At 39.7% G+C, this 13406-nt stretch overlaps 1 protein-coding gene across 1 annotated transcript; it reads left to right on the forward strand.

The window, feature by feature from the left end:
• The first annotated feature begins 2434 nt into the window (after nt 1–2434).
• si:dkey-119m7.4 (uncharacterized protein LOC560629 homolog) lies at nt 2435–13061 on the forward strand. Its single transcript, XM_035618499.2, has 10 exons — nt 2435–3033; nt 4834–4937; nt 5032–5186; nt 5307–5475; nt 5907–6030; nt 7604–7710; nt 11013–11224; nt 11357–11465; nt 12125–12337; nt 12947–13061. The coding sequence occupies exons 1-10, from the start codon at nt 2674–2676 to the stop codon at nt 13020–13022; spliced, it is 1629 nt and encodes a 542-aa protein (XP_035474392.1). The 5' UTR covers nt 2435–2673; the 3' UTR covers nt 13023–13061.
• The last annotated feature ends 345 nt before the right edge of the window (nt 13062–13406 follow it).

A 13406-nucleotide genomic window follows, 5' to 3' on the forward strand; every position in this document is an offset into this window, starting at 1 on the left:
TTACAAGAGGCTTGATCCCTTGTAGCTCTCTCAACTGCCTTTGCTTGCTCCTCTGACACTGAAATGTTTATATCATTACAAGTGTAGTCCATGTGAAGTGCCTCCTCATTTCGCTGTTCAGTCAACAGCAAAGAAAATTTTTCACTTTCCCTCAGAGTCCCTCAACTTCACTGTTGCTTCAATAAGAAACAACAAAGCTGCAACATGTGTGCATGTCTCCCCCAGGCCAGCCATACAAGTACAGTGGGTTCCAAGATCCTCCCAGACTGGTTCCTAACTGACCAAACCATGACGTAGGTGAAAACACACTGTTTTCAAATCTTGCTGCACATCCCACTGTCAGAGTCCTGTTGCGTGAAATACAGCCACACTTTGGACTGTTTAGCTTTTCGCATTTTGTTGTTTTGTCGACTTGTGTTGGAGTAGCTACTAGCTTACTGTAGGCTAGAGTTAGATACTGCTAGAGCCATGTAGCGAGCGAGCAGGAAAATCACAACAACAACAACAAGAGAAACAGATTCTCTCCAAAATGTCCAAATTAAACACATTATTACCACATAGAAGCTAGCTTTAACTTTGATTATTCATATTTGATAAAACAATGTTGCAAATTACTTCTGAATTTGATTCATTGTCTGTTCTTTTTGACGTTTTGATATATTTTTTATTTAACCCTAAGATATGCTTCAATGTGTAAAGCAAAAAACGAACATTTCTGGTGACACAAGTGAATGATGGAATTACCCTATAGGATACTGTTTAATGGCAAGGCAACAAGAAAAATGTAGACTTTATCCTTATTTAAATTTACTTTTTATTTGTGAAGCAGCCCATTTGAATGTATTTCTGTTGGGGCCTAAGATGCAGCATGTTCTATTCCTGCAGTGGCATTTGCTTAACAACATGCTCTCTGTATTGTTGTTTTTCTTGCAGTGCACTGAATGAACAGCTGTAGCCCACGAGGAAGAGCAGGTCATACACCAATCAGATGGTCGGTGGTTTGATTGCTGCGCTCCTCCCTACTTCTGCACGTGTCCATGGGCAAGGTACTGGACCCCAAACTGATACATCGTGTGTGCGTGTGTATGTCAATGGGATGTAAAGAATTTTTTTTCACAGGACAATTAAATTGGAAAACATGCATTAGCCACTTTTCTGCACAAAGTTAACAGCATTTATAACATGACTCTTTAACTCATGTATTTTGTGCGCAGAATATAAACCTTTGATTAGCATAAGAAAAGAATCACTCCTGTGTTAGAGACGAGAGCTAGTGAAGATGGGAGGTGGTATGGAGTAGTTTGAGCTTCCCTTAATCCCAACCTGTATTTCTTCCTTGTCACCAGCTTAGTCACCCATTGTATCCCTCGGTAGATTAAGTCCACTTGGAATGTGTGTGGATGTCTGTTAGCCAGTATTACCCACTTAGAACAACTGAAGTTTTAACAACTGAGACAAAATAATTTGTTACTTAATCCATTGGATTACAAAAAAGTAATCTTTTCTAGTCGAAATACTCTTGGATTACTTTAACATTATTGTTTTTCATACATGTTGTTCCTGGAATATGCTTGAGCCACTTACCACATCTTGATAGCTACTTTTTCAGCCCTTATTTTTTGACCCACTCACTTGGGATTGCTACATCTATCACTACTGCCTTCTCCTGGATCTTAAAGTCCCACAGGATCTCAGCTCAGTCATTCTTCCGGTGTCTTCCATTTCAACTTTTTGACCTTCCAGCCCATACTCGGCACAGATGTTCCTGTACACTATGCCAGCTACTTGTTATGGCATTCTATGTAAGTCGTAACTGCCTGCATCTTACCACTCCCCCTTATGTGCTGGATGGTCTCAGGGCCGTCTTTGCACAGCCTGCCGCTGGGGTCCTGTCTGGAATGGTAGACCCCGGCCTCATTGATCTTGTGCACAGCGCCTGTTCTTGTTCTTGTGCTACCATGAATAGTGCCTCTGTGCTGTCTTTGAGACCAGCCTTTTCCAGCCAAATTACCATATTTTATATATCAAAAAATGTAAAATGTTCAAAATCAAATTATATTATTCTTGACAATGTAACTACAGTCTAACTACACATTTTTTTCAAATTTCATTTTCTAATAGTTATGGTTTATTATAGTTACTTTTTTGTAATCCTTATTGAATGTAATCTATTACAACCCTGAGTGTAAGTTTATGTCACTGTAAAGGTGTTTTGCCCTCCTCTGCAACTGACTGAGGCTGTTGGGATCAACTGAGATCCCCACAAAGTCAAAATTGGTTACTTAATATAAAACATATGGCATGGAAGTTTTTCAGTGGAGAGGCAGCTCCTCCCACAGAGTGCAATCACCTCCCTCCTGCTTTTGTTCACTCCCATCACACTGAGGTTATATCACCCTCAGAGAGCTATATAGTTCACTCACGGATAGCAACAGGCTGCTCAGTCTGAAGTATTATTAAGGTGTGACTGCAACTGAGTGAGGACATTCTCTCTACCTGTTAATCACCAGCCTGGTTCAGATACTAATTGCAGTCTTTAATCTCAGACATTTGACTCATGTTTGGCTCTGCTTGTGCATCCTCGGCAGCTCCATTTTAAGAGCAGTGTTGGATGTCTGAATCAGACCTGATTTAGCTATACAGCAGTACATTTTAAATGAGCATCTGCAAGACATGACAGGAAATAATTTTGATGAGATTCTCTGTCTTATTGGGGGCTTTGGGAAGTACCAGAAGATCTTGTATGTGTGGATCTGTCTACCGCAGATCTTTCTTGCATTCCACATGCTGGTCTCTGTCTTCACTGGGGCTGTTCCACCTCATTTATGCCGCTCGACGTGGCCGCCAGAGGACAATCCAGCATCTTCGAACTTCAGCCATCTGACAACTCCTGATGGCCCGCATGAGTTGTCATGCACTGTTCCCTTGAACCACAGCAGTGTTTTAACTCTTGGCGATGGACACCCTGCTGGGAGCTGCCAGGGGGGCTGGGAGTACAGCACCAATACTTTCGAAAGCACTATAGTAACTGAGGTGAGTCACTGAGAGATTCAGGATTTGGATATTCTTAATATGTCTACATTCTCACCTGATGTGTTTTACATACCACTTAAGAATGTAGGGGCTAAGACGTTTTATAACAGGCGACTGATATTTGAGACGGGGTAAGACAGGGTCAAAGTTCGGAGAAAGCCCTGGAAGGCAGGCACCCGCTGGGTCTTCCAACACAGCCTGCCTTCTGCCATGTGTGATTGGACAAGCAATGTCAAACAGCAACTTAGGTTTCAGTTGCAGTGAAGACCGATAATGGGCAGTAGGCAGTGACGGGCTGGCCATCTGGAATTTGGGCAAATGCCAGAAGGACCGCCCTCTATATTGGCTGCTAAGAATGGGTCATTTTATTGATAAAAATAATAACCTAATAAAAACAATTTTGTATTTGATTATTTTCTAAAAGTGATTTATGCATTCAGCCGCAAACACAAGCCAGCTGTGCCTGTAAAAGCACACAACTTCATGGAGTTACTTTTAAAGTATGAGACTGTTTGACTGCGCAATTGTTCCTGCGCATTTTGCCCTTGAGTCGTCAAAGTACCTCAGACCAGCGGGATGGATCTCCTGTGCCCATTGGATTTGTAAAGGATTTGAAAGGCAACAGGCTGTCACAACCTGTTGCCTGTAGCATACTGTGGTTTAAAGGGGCAGTAAGTGATTTTAATCTAATACACTTTTTGTAAAAATCAGTGAATATTTCTTCACCATCCGCTAGCTGTCGGTTCTGTGTGCACCGTAAAAAAATAAATATGGGTTTTCGGGGTACTGGTACTGGCTTGTGCGATATTGTTGTTGTTTGAATGTGTTGCGAATTTCTGCATTCTTTATCTGTATGGTTTTATGCTTTTTGTGGCAACATTTAAGTGGGGTTGGTGTTGTTCGGTTTGAAAATAGGGCAGGTGTGTGTTGCAAATGCCAGGGTGTTTTTTTGATCCCAGTCTGTCACTGGCAGCAGGCATGATATCTGCCATTGAAAAGATAAGATAAAATAAAATAATCCTTTATTTGTCACAACGAGCCACCATGAGGAAATATGTGAGTTACAGCAGAAAAGATGCCCTGGGCTTTGGATGATTCCAGCTGAGGATGTCAAGGACCTTCTTGGTATATACAGTAGCTGGCTCTCCAACAGAGCATGCCGCTTACCACCTCAAAGACATGTATCCAGCAATGATTTGACTTTTGCCTTTATTAAAACATTTATTAAAAAATGGTGCTGTTGTCTGCGGCACACGACTAAATCTCCAAAGGCTAAAGGTCCTTAAATGCTGCAATGTTACGATTCAATTAACTGAGTTTCTTCATTTTTAGAGATAATCGAATACTCTGGCTTACGGCAGAGGCCATGAGGAAATCAGACATGTTTATCTACATTTATCACACACGTGGAAATAGGGCCTGAGCTGGTGCCTTAGGAAAGGTTCAGGTAGCACCAACATCATAAGGATTTAACCTGAGAACCATGAAAGTCCACTGCTTGTAACATGATGATCAAACATCCAGTGTTTGTTCAAATAAATAGGCCTAAGTATTTTGTCAAGTGGAACTGTGGGCATATCCTGCCACCACCAAATGAAATGTACATGCCATAACTCATAGCAATCTGGCCACCAGATATCTCACTCCATGCAGCTAAACCAACCAACGTTTGTCATTCATAGTTCTTGCCACTTCTACCCCTCTCTTTTCTGCTGTGACCTAATTCTAAACCATGCTGAGCAGGTAGACTTTTCAAAATGAAACTACTTTCACCTTATTTGTTGTCTTTGTTCCTTGCAGTGGGACCTGGTTTGTGACAGTGCAAGCCTAAACAACATGGGCTCCTCCATCTACATGTTTGGCCTCCTTATTGGAGCTCTGATGTTCGGGAGCTTATCAGACAAGTGAGCAATCTATCCTCAGAGCACACTTGCATGAATTTGAACTTTTTGTTGTTGTTGGAATAACAAAGTTAGGAATTGTCTCATCTTGTTCCAGGTACGGTCGCAGGAATATTATCCTCATCAACCTGGCTATCCAGGCTGTATTTGGGGTTGGTGCTGCTTTTGCCCCTAATTTTTACGTCTACATTGCTCTTCGTTTTGTGGTTGGAACAACTGTCTCTGGTGTTATAATGAATGCCTTTGTCCTAGGTGAGTGTGCTGTACAAATGTCATGGTTTATCTCGATTTAAATAGTATGTTCTCTCAATTTGCATTTGTGTGTACATTCAGTATTTTGTGTGATCCCTGTCCTTTTTATGTCCGATACAGGCACAGAATGGACTGGACCTAAGCAGCGAATGCTGGCCGGTATAATCACTGACTACTTCTTTGGTTTTGGCTACATTCTGCTGGCCGGAGTGGCGTATCTCATACGAGACTGGCGTAAACTGCAGCTGGCCATTTCCATACCCGGTTTCCTCTTCATCTTTTACATCTGGTGAGTGGACAACAGTGTGACCCATAAATGATGCAGACTGTCCAGAGACACAGAAACAAGTATTTTCAAAAATGTTGTGTTGTACTTGTGAAAGTCTATGTTAAATGAAATCCCCTGTGATTACCAACAATATTTGTAACTATTGCTCATTTTGTGCAATTTTGTTTGGTGCCAAATTGCAAAAACAGTAAAAAAAAAACAGCTGAGCTTTTGCTTATGAGACCTACTGTCAGTGATAAATAGAATAATGGCTCCATTCCATGAGGGTGTTCCAGTGTTAGCTAACGTTTTTTTAGTTACACCAGCAATTATTCCTGCTATGACAAGTAAATTTGTTCTACAGTGTGAAACGCCTATCAACGTTTCTCCCTGCGGCACAGTGGCTCTTGTACTGGTGTTTGTACATAAGCAGTTTATCTTTACATTTTCAGGGTGTTGCCAAAGTCGGCCCGTTGGTTAATGGCCAATGACAGGAATGAGGAAGCATGGGAGCTGATCCATAAAGCAGCACAGATGAATGGGAAGCCCATCACCAAAGATCTGCAGATGTGTCGGGTACAGCTGCAACAAGTTTTTATTATTTACTAGTCTATAGATATTTTCATTTATTACAAAATTCAAAGGCTATAAAGAAATACCTATTACACCCGCGACTGATGTAAAAAAGACCAAAATGATGCCCGTCTCCCTTTCTGCTACGCCTGGCAAGCCGTTCATTTTCACACAGCACATTTCTAGTTACAAGACTATCAGATATCCCATCAAAGGTATTTTTTTTAAACAATGGGTCATCTTTCTCATACAGAGATATACAACAGCAGCTTCTTCTAGCGATGCAGTTCTCATAAAGAGTGTTCTTTACTCGACCCACAATGCAGACAAAAGACCTAAACTTAGGTGTTAGCAACGAAAATAATTCGTTTTTCCACAAAAAGGGGTCAGTCTGAAGGGTAGTTTTACCTGGAGTGGAGACAGGAAGGTATCGTTCGGTGAAAAAGCTGGGCAGAGTGAGTCCTTGGGTGGAAATCCAGGAAGCTAGTAAGAGCAGGTTGATAATTGATAAAATTTTGAAAGCTATAGCTTGCTGATTGGGCAAAAATTTACTCCATTTGTTGGTTGAAAACTATTTGATTTTATGTTTACCGCTCACTAGTAAGACAGAGGAAAGCCATCTAAAGGGAATCTTGGCTACATACATGATGGATTCATATCATGTCAAAAGATGGGATCTAAAGTTGCATCTCCCAGGCAAAAAAGTCAGCACCCTAAACGATGCATATTTCATTTAAAATAAAAATGAAGAAAGCCATCGTTTGTGTTATGCAATTTAGAGCTAGTTAGTTCTGGTGATTTTTTAGAGTTTTGTGTGACCCTATTTGGTGGCTGACATGTTTATAATTTTTCAAACTATTTTTCTAGGGCTTTCTTTAAGTGAGTCTGATCAAATATTTGGTTTGTTTTTTGCCGGGCACTTTTTTGACAACAGCAACAACAACAACAACAAATAATTCAATAAATACAAATATGTTAATAAATAAAATAAATAAATAAAGTTTCTCTCCCAAGTCAGCCATTCTAGCAAGAAGTTTCTACAATGGCAAGACTGTCTGAAACACTGACAGCATCTAGGACCAACTTAAACATTATGAGGAGGAAATGCTAAACAATGGATGAGGTAGTGGCAGACGAGACTTATCTATTGTACCACAAACTAATCTACTCTAGTTAGTGATTGATATGCTCCTTGGTGACACTGCTAGTGTTAGTAGCAAGCTTGTCACCTGCCCACTTGCTATGATTGTGAATATTAAATGTAGACATTCAAGTAAAATGTTGTAATTGTCAACATGAACCAACATCCTATTTTATATTTAATGATAAATTAATATTAAAATCATTATTTGTTGACAACCTGGTATTAGTTTCTCTTGTTTTAGCCGCACGGAAAGTGTAATACCCGTGTGACGCAAGTACTTAAACAGGTCAAACCAAAGACCTTGCATAAAGGTTAGATCGCTGGATATAATTGACATGTGCAAACTACTGACAGCACGGCCCCCTGTTAAATTCACTTCATAAGCCACGCTCCAAAGTGTCATTCTCATCATCTTATTCACTGTTTCTCCAGGTCTATAAAACTGGAGAGAAAACAGAGGTGAAGAGAAAATACTCATGCATAGATCTTGTTCGAACCCCAAGAATGAGGAAGCAGTCTCTGATTGTTTTTTATCTCTGGTGAGTATGAGACGAACACTATTTTTCTCTTTACATGAGTGTCAATAAGACCTGAACACTAAGAGTACATCCACATGGGTACAGTATATCTGACATGGCCTTTTATCCATTCTTAGAGCTTTTGAATTAACAGTGGAAGACACTGCCCCGTATTGTTGTGTAGGTCATGAAACTGAACTGACCTATGTCCTATGTATCAATTCTGAGCCTCTGTGATGTCTCATTTTAAATGACAGTGTAGCTAATTCCACATCGCAGGTACTTCTACTGTCAGATGACTGCAGAGGAGAGCTACGTTCCACCTGTATGTGCATTTATGGGTTGCAGTCAAATTACAATTTCTACTCATTCAAATGTGAGATAATGGAACAATATCCAAAGCAGACATCCAGCAAGCAGTTTTGCTAGTCTAACAAACCAACTCATTCAACCTCTTCCTGGGTTCTTTATAAGGATATATAGACAAGGTTTTAAACATTAATATATCAAACCATGGATAAGACACAGCATATCTATTGTATCAGTCTGCACAGCAGCTAGCAGCTTTCAGTCCAAACAGAGTCCAAACTCATCTACTGACAATATAAAAGGAGTCAATTGTAATTTTGTTGAGCAGGTTAACAAGATTTTTAAACCCAGTATACAATAATTTTGGTGTTAAAGGGGTAAAAGATAGAAAGCCCCATGAGCCTTGCCTGGCATAGCCAGACTAATACTCAAATGTGTATTACTGTGGGACCTCTCGGTTCATTTTTGATTTCCAAAAGGTGTTACCAACGGACGCAGAGCAAAATTCCTCCAAACACAGTTGGATAAACGTACAACCAGTGAGAGCAACGAATCATGTGACGTCTGTTGAGCGATGCCAAAATGTCAATGGACTAGAGCAGAGAGGAGATGTTCGTGATGATGAATCCCCCATGTCTGTGAACAAGTGTTGCTGTTTTTGTGGGAGAAATGTGAAAATAACAGGTACTTTTAGTCAAATGCTTGTTCATTAGTGGAAGCCTTCTAATTAGAAAAGTTGCTTCTCATTACCCTTCTCATTATAAAGCTAATCGGTTGTGATTGGACTGGCAAGTTCTCTGCCGGAGGAAATATCTTCTCAATGGAGGAGATCCAGACCTATTCTGGCAGAGCAAACAAAATGAGCTCCCAGAATTCGTCTGGGTCCCAGGCTGCCATGAGCTACTAGGGGGTCGCAACTTGAACTGGCTTTTTTTGTTGTTGAAGGCCAAAGTAACTTGATGGTAACATAATGTTACATATCTGTTCATTAGCATAAGTGACTGGCTAGAGAAGGCACAACACAGTCAGTGAATGTGCTGTGACTAATATTATGAATTGTTTTGGCCGCAACATTTCCAATAGAGTCACTTTCAAATGTGGCCATACATTTGACATCTGATTTGCAGCATGTTAGCCATGATAATTGTGTGAGAATTCTACACAGATGATAATTACCAGATTATTTTCAATATCATATATGCTGAACATGATTCAAATAATAGATATTCATGTTTAAATGCTATTGGTGGTATTTCACAGACCTAAGGTTGAATTAATTTAGTAAAGAATGTAGTAAAAGTATGAAATTATAACAATTGTTATGAACATTTCTAATGAAAGATAAATACATCTCACCTATAGAAACCAAAATGGTTGGATATTGGCCACACTAAAAGAATATGTGGAAAAAAGGATAGATGTCTATCACACTGTTCAATGCAGTATGCAGGCTGTGACATAAGATAAGATTTGAGTGGTTTCTGTGACACAGATGTCAAATTTAGTGGTGATTTGGGAATGATGCATGTAATGATGTTTCATCTGCCATGGAATGTTGACCAAAGAAGATCCTCTTGGATGCATGAACAATTTACTGTCATTCAGTGCAAAATAATAAAATAATACAAGAAAGCTAATTACTTTTTTTATATACTCTGAATGTGAAGAGGTGTGTCAGTGAAACTTGTAAAGATTCTAGAGCTCTGGTAGTGGAGCTGCGGAGATGTACAAAAGATGTACCTTTGCGAGATCTCACAAAACTTGAGAACTGATGAAAACCAAACATAAAGTTAACTATGAGTTAGTTTGGGATTTTTAACAGTCAAAGTGAAATAAATGTAGAAAATTGGTAGTGGTTCTTTTACTAACATGCTCACTTTTGCTATGTTTACAGGTTCAACAACTTTGTTTAAGCATGCTACCATGAGCGTAGCATACTTTGCTAACATTTACATTAGCATCAAACACAAAGTACAGCGGAGATATTTATAAGGTTATTTGTTTTGCAGGTATTTAGTTGCAAACCAAAGTGATTGACAAAGTTTAAATATGATCTGATTATGGAACTAGGCTGAGCCTAGTTTTTAAGCTCTAAATAGTATTTAGAGAATTTTATCAGGGTGTTTTCTTAGAAAAAATAAAATATATTAAAACCAAACTACTGAACTCAAAAAAGATTCATCCTCAAGCTTCAGGTCTACAGATCAACTAATTTTCCTTACATGTAAAAATGCAGTGTGTGGTTATGGGAACTGTGTTGACTAGATTTTTTAAAATTTTAGTAAACCCTATACTTCACATTCATAATAAACCAGTTTGTGGTTTACTTTAAATTGACAGAGTTAAACTTTTTTTTAAAGTGCTTTACCAAGAAGAAAAGTCAACCATAGTTTTACATAGAGGTTTTGTGAATTTTAATAATTGGCAATAGTACCTCACGCACAGAGCACCATTTAAATGTTATGCTTACAGTTCATCAGTTATGGCTATCAAAAATAATAATAATAAAATATTAACACTTAATAATAACTTAAATTGATATTAAACTTACCCCGGGGCACCACCCTTCAAAGGAAGGGAAATGATAGCCAATTTACTGATTTTGTCTAATTTATAATATACTAACTATCAATTTGGAATTCTGATTAATAATAAAAATTAATAATTCCCCCCAAAAAATAACAATATTGGTCGCTAGCAGAGATTGAAGGATTTGGAGTTCTACCGGTCAAATGGTAGCTGGAGTTGGAACAGAATTCATATCTATAAGTGTCGAAAGTTGAAGAACCATTGGAGCATGTGGTCAAATCCTCCATTTTGTGAGGGCTGATGCCCAACAGAGGGATACAATTAGAACACCAGAGTTCAAACTGCTCGGATTTAGAACATGAGACTTCTCATCTTTCTGCTGTATTCAGTGACATTGTGTTGGATATATGATGAAGCTCACAGAACTTTGTGAATGGCATCATATGTTTGCTCAAATATGATGCTATGTTTGCAACCTGTCTCAGGTTTGTCAACGTGCTCGTGTACTACGGCCTGTCCCTCAACGTCTCTGACTTTGGGATGAACATCTATCTGACCCAGATGATCTTTGGCCTGGTAGAGATGCCTGCGCGCACCATCACCCTGTTCACCCTCAACCGCTCCCGCAAAATCTCCCAGTTAGCTTTCCTGGCTGTGGGTGGCACAGCGTGCCTGCTGACCATCTTCATCCCTAGTGGTATGGACACATGTCATCAATCAGAAAATGACTATATAGTGAGAGCAAAATGTTGGTAAAGCTCAGCATAGCTGGTGAGTTTTCTCACACTGTACACAGGGTTTTTAGGCCTTTCTTTGTCCTCTCCTCTAGACATGTCTGTCATCAAAACGGTCCTGGCCATGATTGGGAAGTTTGGAATCACAGCTTCTCTGTCCATTATTTATGTCTACTCAGCTGAGTTGTTCCCCACTGTAATAAGGTGAGTTGGCCTTCATTTTTCTTCCAATGAGCACTAGCAAAGTTCCTGAGACAGAATAATCAACACATTAACATTCTGGTTGGTGAGGTCCCTGAGAGAGGTGGTATGATTCTCAATCAAAGCCAGCTTTTATGTTGTAACTGAAGTGTGATATCCCCTGTGATAAGATTAAATATAGACTATTCCAGGATCATCGATTCTTTCAAGTAAAATATTCTATCAAAATCCATTTGATTAATGATCCAGATGTAGACATGCAACGGATAACAAGCTGAATTTATAAAAATCTTTCAACAAAAACAGAACATTCTGACCTTTGAGATGGCAGAATCACTTCAGGAATGTTGTATTTGACAAGTCTAACTACTGTATCCTATTGTCGTATTGTATAATCAATTTTTGCACACTTTAGTGTGCAGTTGATGAAATTGTAAAACAATTGGCACTCTGTCACTCATAATAAAAAATTGAAGACATGTTTTGAGAATTTTCTGGCATATTTGTTAAAAATCAAGAAGATTTTGTTGCACTATACTTGATGCTGATAAGGATCAACGTAGATCAAAAGTTCCTCTGAGGGCTCTACAATAACATGGAGACAGCGTGGCAGAATCAGTGACTCGGGTCTCTCTTCCTCCCCATTACCCTTTTTTTTGCAGACAAAATGGGATCGGCATCGGCTCCATGTGTGCTCGGATTGGAGGAGTCCTGGCTCCCATGATGTACCTGCTGAAGAGCATCAGTCCTCTGGCTCCCATGGTTGTCTGTGGTCTCTGCCCTCTGCTGGGCTCGGGCCTCACCCTGCTGCTGCCTGAGACAGCCAATAAGCCCCTACCTGACACTATAGAACACACAGAGGGAGCCGACCTCAGGTCTGACACCACCACTTTTATTCATTTTGGTGAACTGATCCTTATATGCACATCTGTATTTTGTATTTTTATTAACCGCTTCCATTGACTTGATTGATCAGAAGACCAATGACAGAGAAAGTAATGAATGGAAACAGAATATATTCATTCTATGTTCTGTATACTCTCCTTACTCACTTAAGGAATACATTTAATAGAGGAGTACACTTATTTAATTACTTTCGATATGACTTGACAAAATTAAACGCACGCGTAGATTAATTATAACTTTATCATCTGTGATTTATATGAACCTTATGGACTAACCTACTTGAAATTTGGCACTAACAAAATTGATATCCTAAATATAAAAGCTAAGCTGGAATATTAACTAATAGACAAATCATATTGTTGCTTGGTTGAGGTAAGCAAGCAATTGCTGTTCACAGGGGCTCAAATATTTCCCTGTGATCATTCAATCAGCTGTGAAAAAAACAACTGATTACCATGGTAATCAACACAGAAGATTCTCTACAAGACTGTGCTACAAAAATTCTGCAGTTGTTCCACCGCTGTAGTGGGGAACAAAGTTGCCTTTGGATAATATCTTTACGTCTCTTTGTTTGTCAGTGAAGTGGATGGCAGTGTGAAGTCAGTCGACACCTCTCTGAAGAACACCAATGCTGGCGGCACTGGGATGGACTGACATACATCGGCGGGAGGTGTATTTCTGGACTATACCAAAGAAAAAAGTCTGTGTCTGTCTGTCTGTCTGTGGTTTTGTGCTGAATCAGCGTGTTGTGTACATTATGTGTATCACAGCTTTTCTTGCTGAAAACAGCTGCCTGCTGCTACTGGAAATGACAAACCCAAACAGTAAGTCAAAAGGGGCTCATTGTTTTTGGCAGCTGAGAAGAAAACTTGAATCGGGGTTAACTTGTGCTGCATTGTGATGCCATCTGTGTCCGTGTTAGCCATGCACGCAAGCCCATTCCTCCAACTGGACTGCCTGGACTTACCAGTGCAGCCCCTGCCACTGTTTTTTAACACATGGCAAATGCCCGGAAACATCATTGTTGGACCTAGCAGC

Source organism: Scophthalmus maximus, chromosome 18 (genome assembly GCF_022379125.1).
Source record: "Scophthalmus maximus strain ysfricsl-2021 chromosome 18, ASM2237912v1, whole genome shotgun sequence".
In the NCBI taxonomy this organism is placed as follows: domain Eukaryota; kingdom Metazoa; phylum Chordata; class Actinopteri; order Pleuronectiformes; family Scophthalmidae; genus Scophthalmus; species Scophthalmus maximus.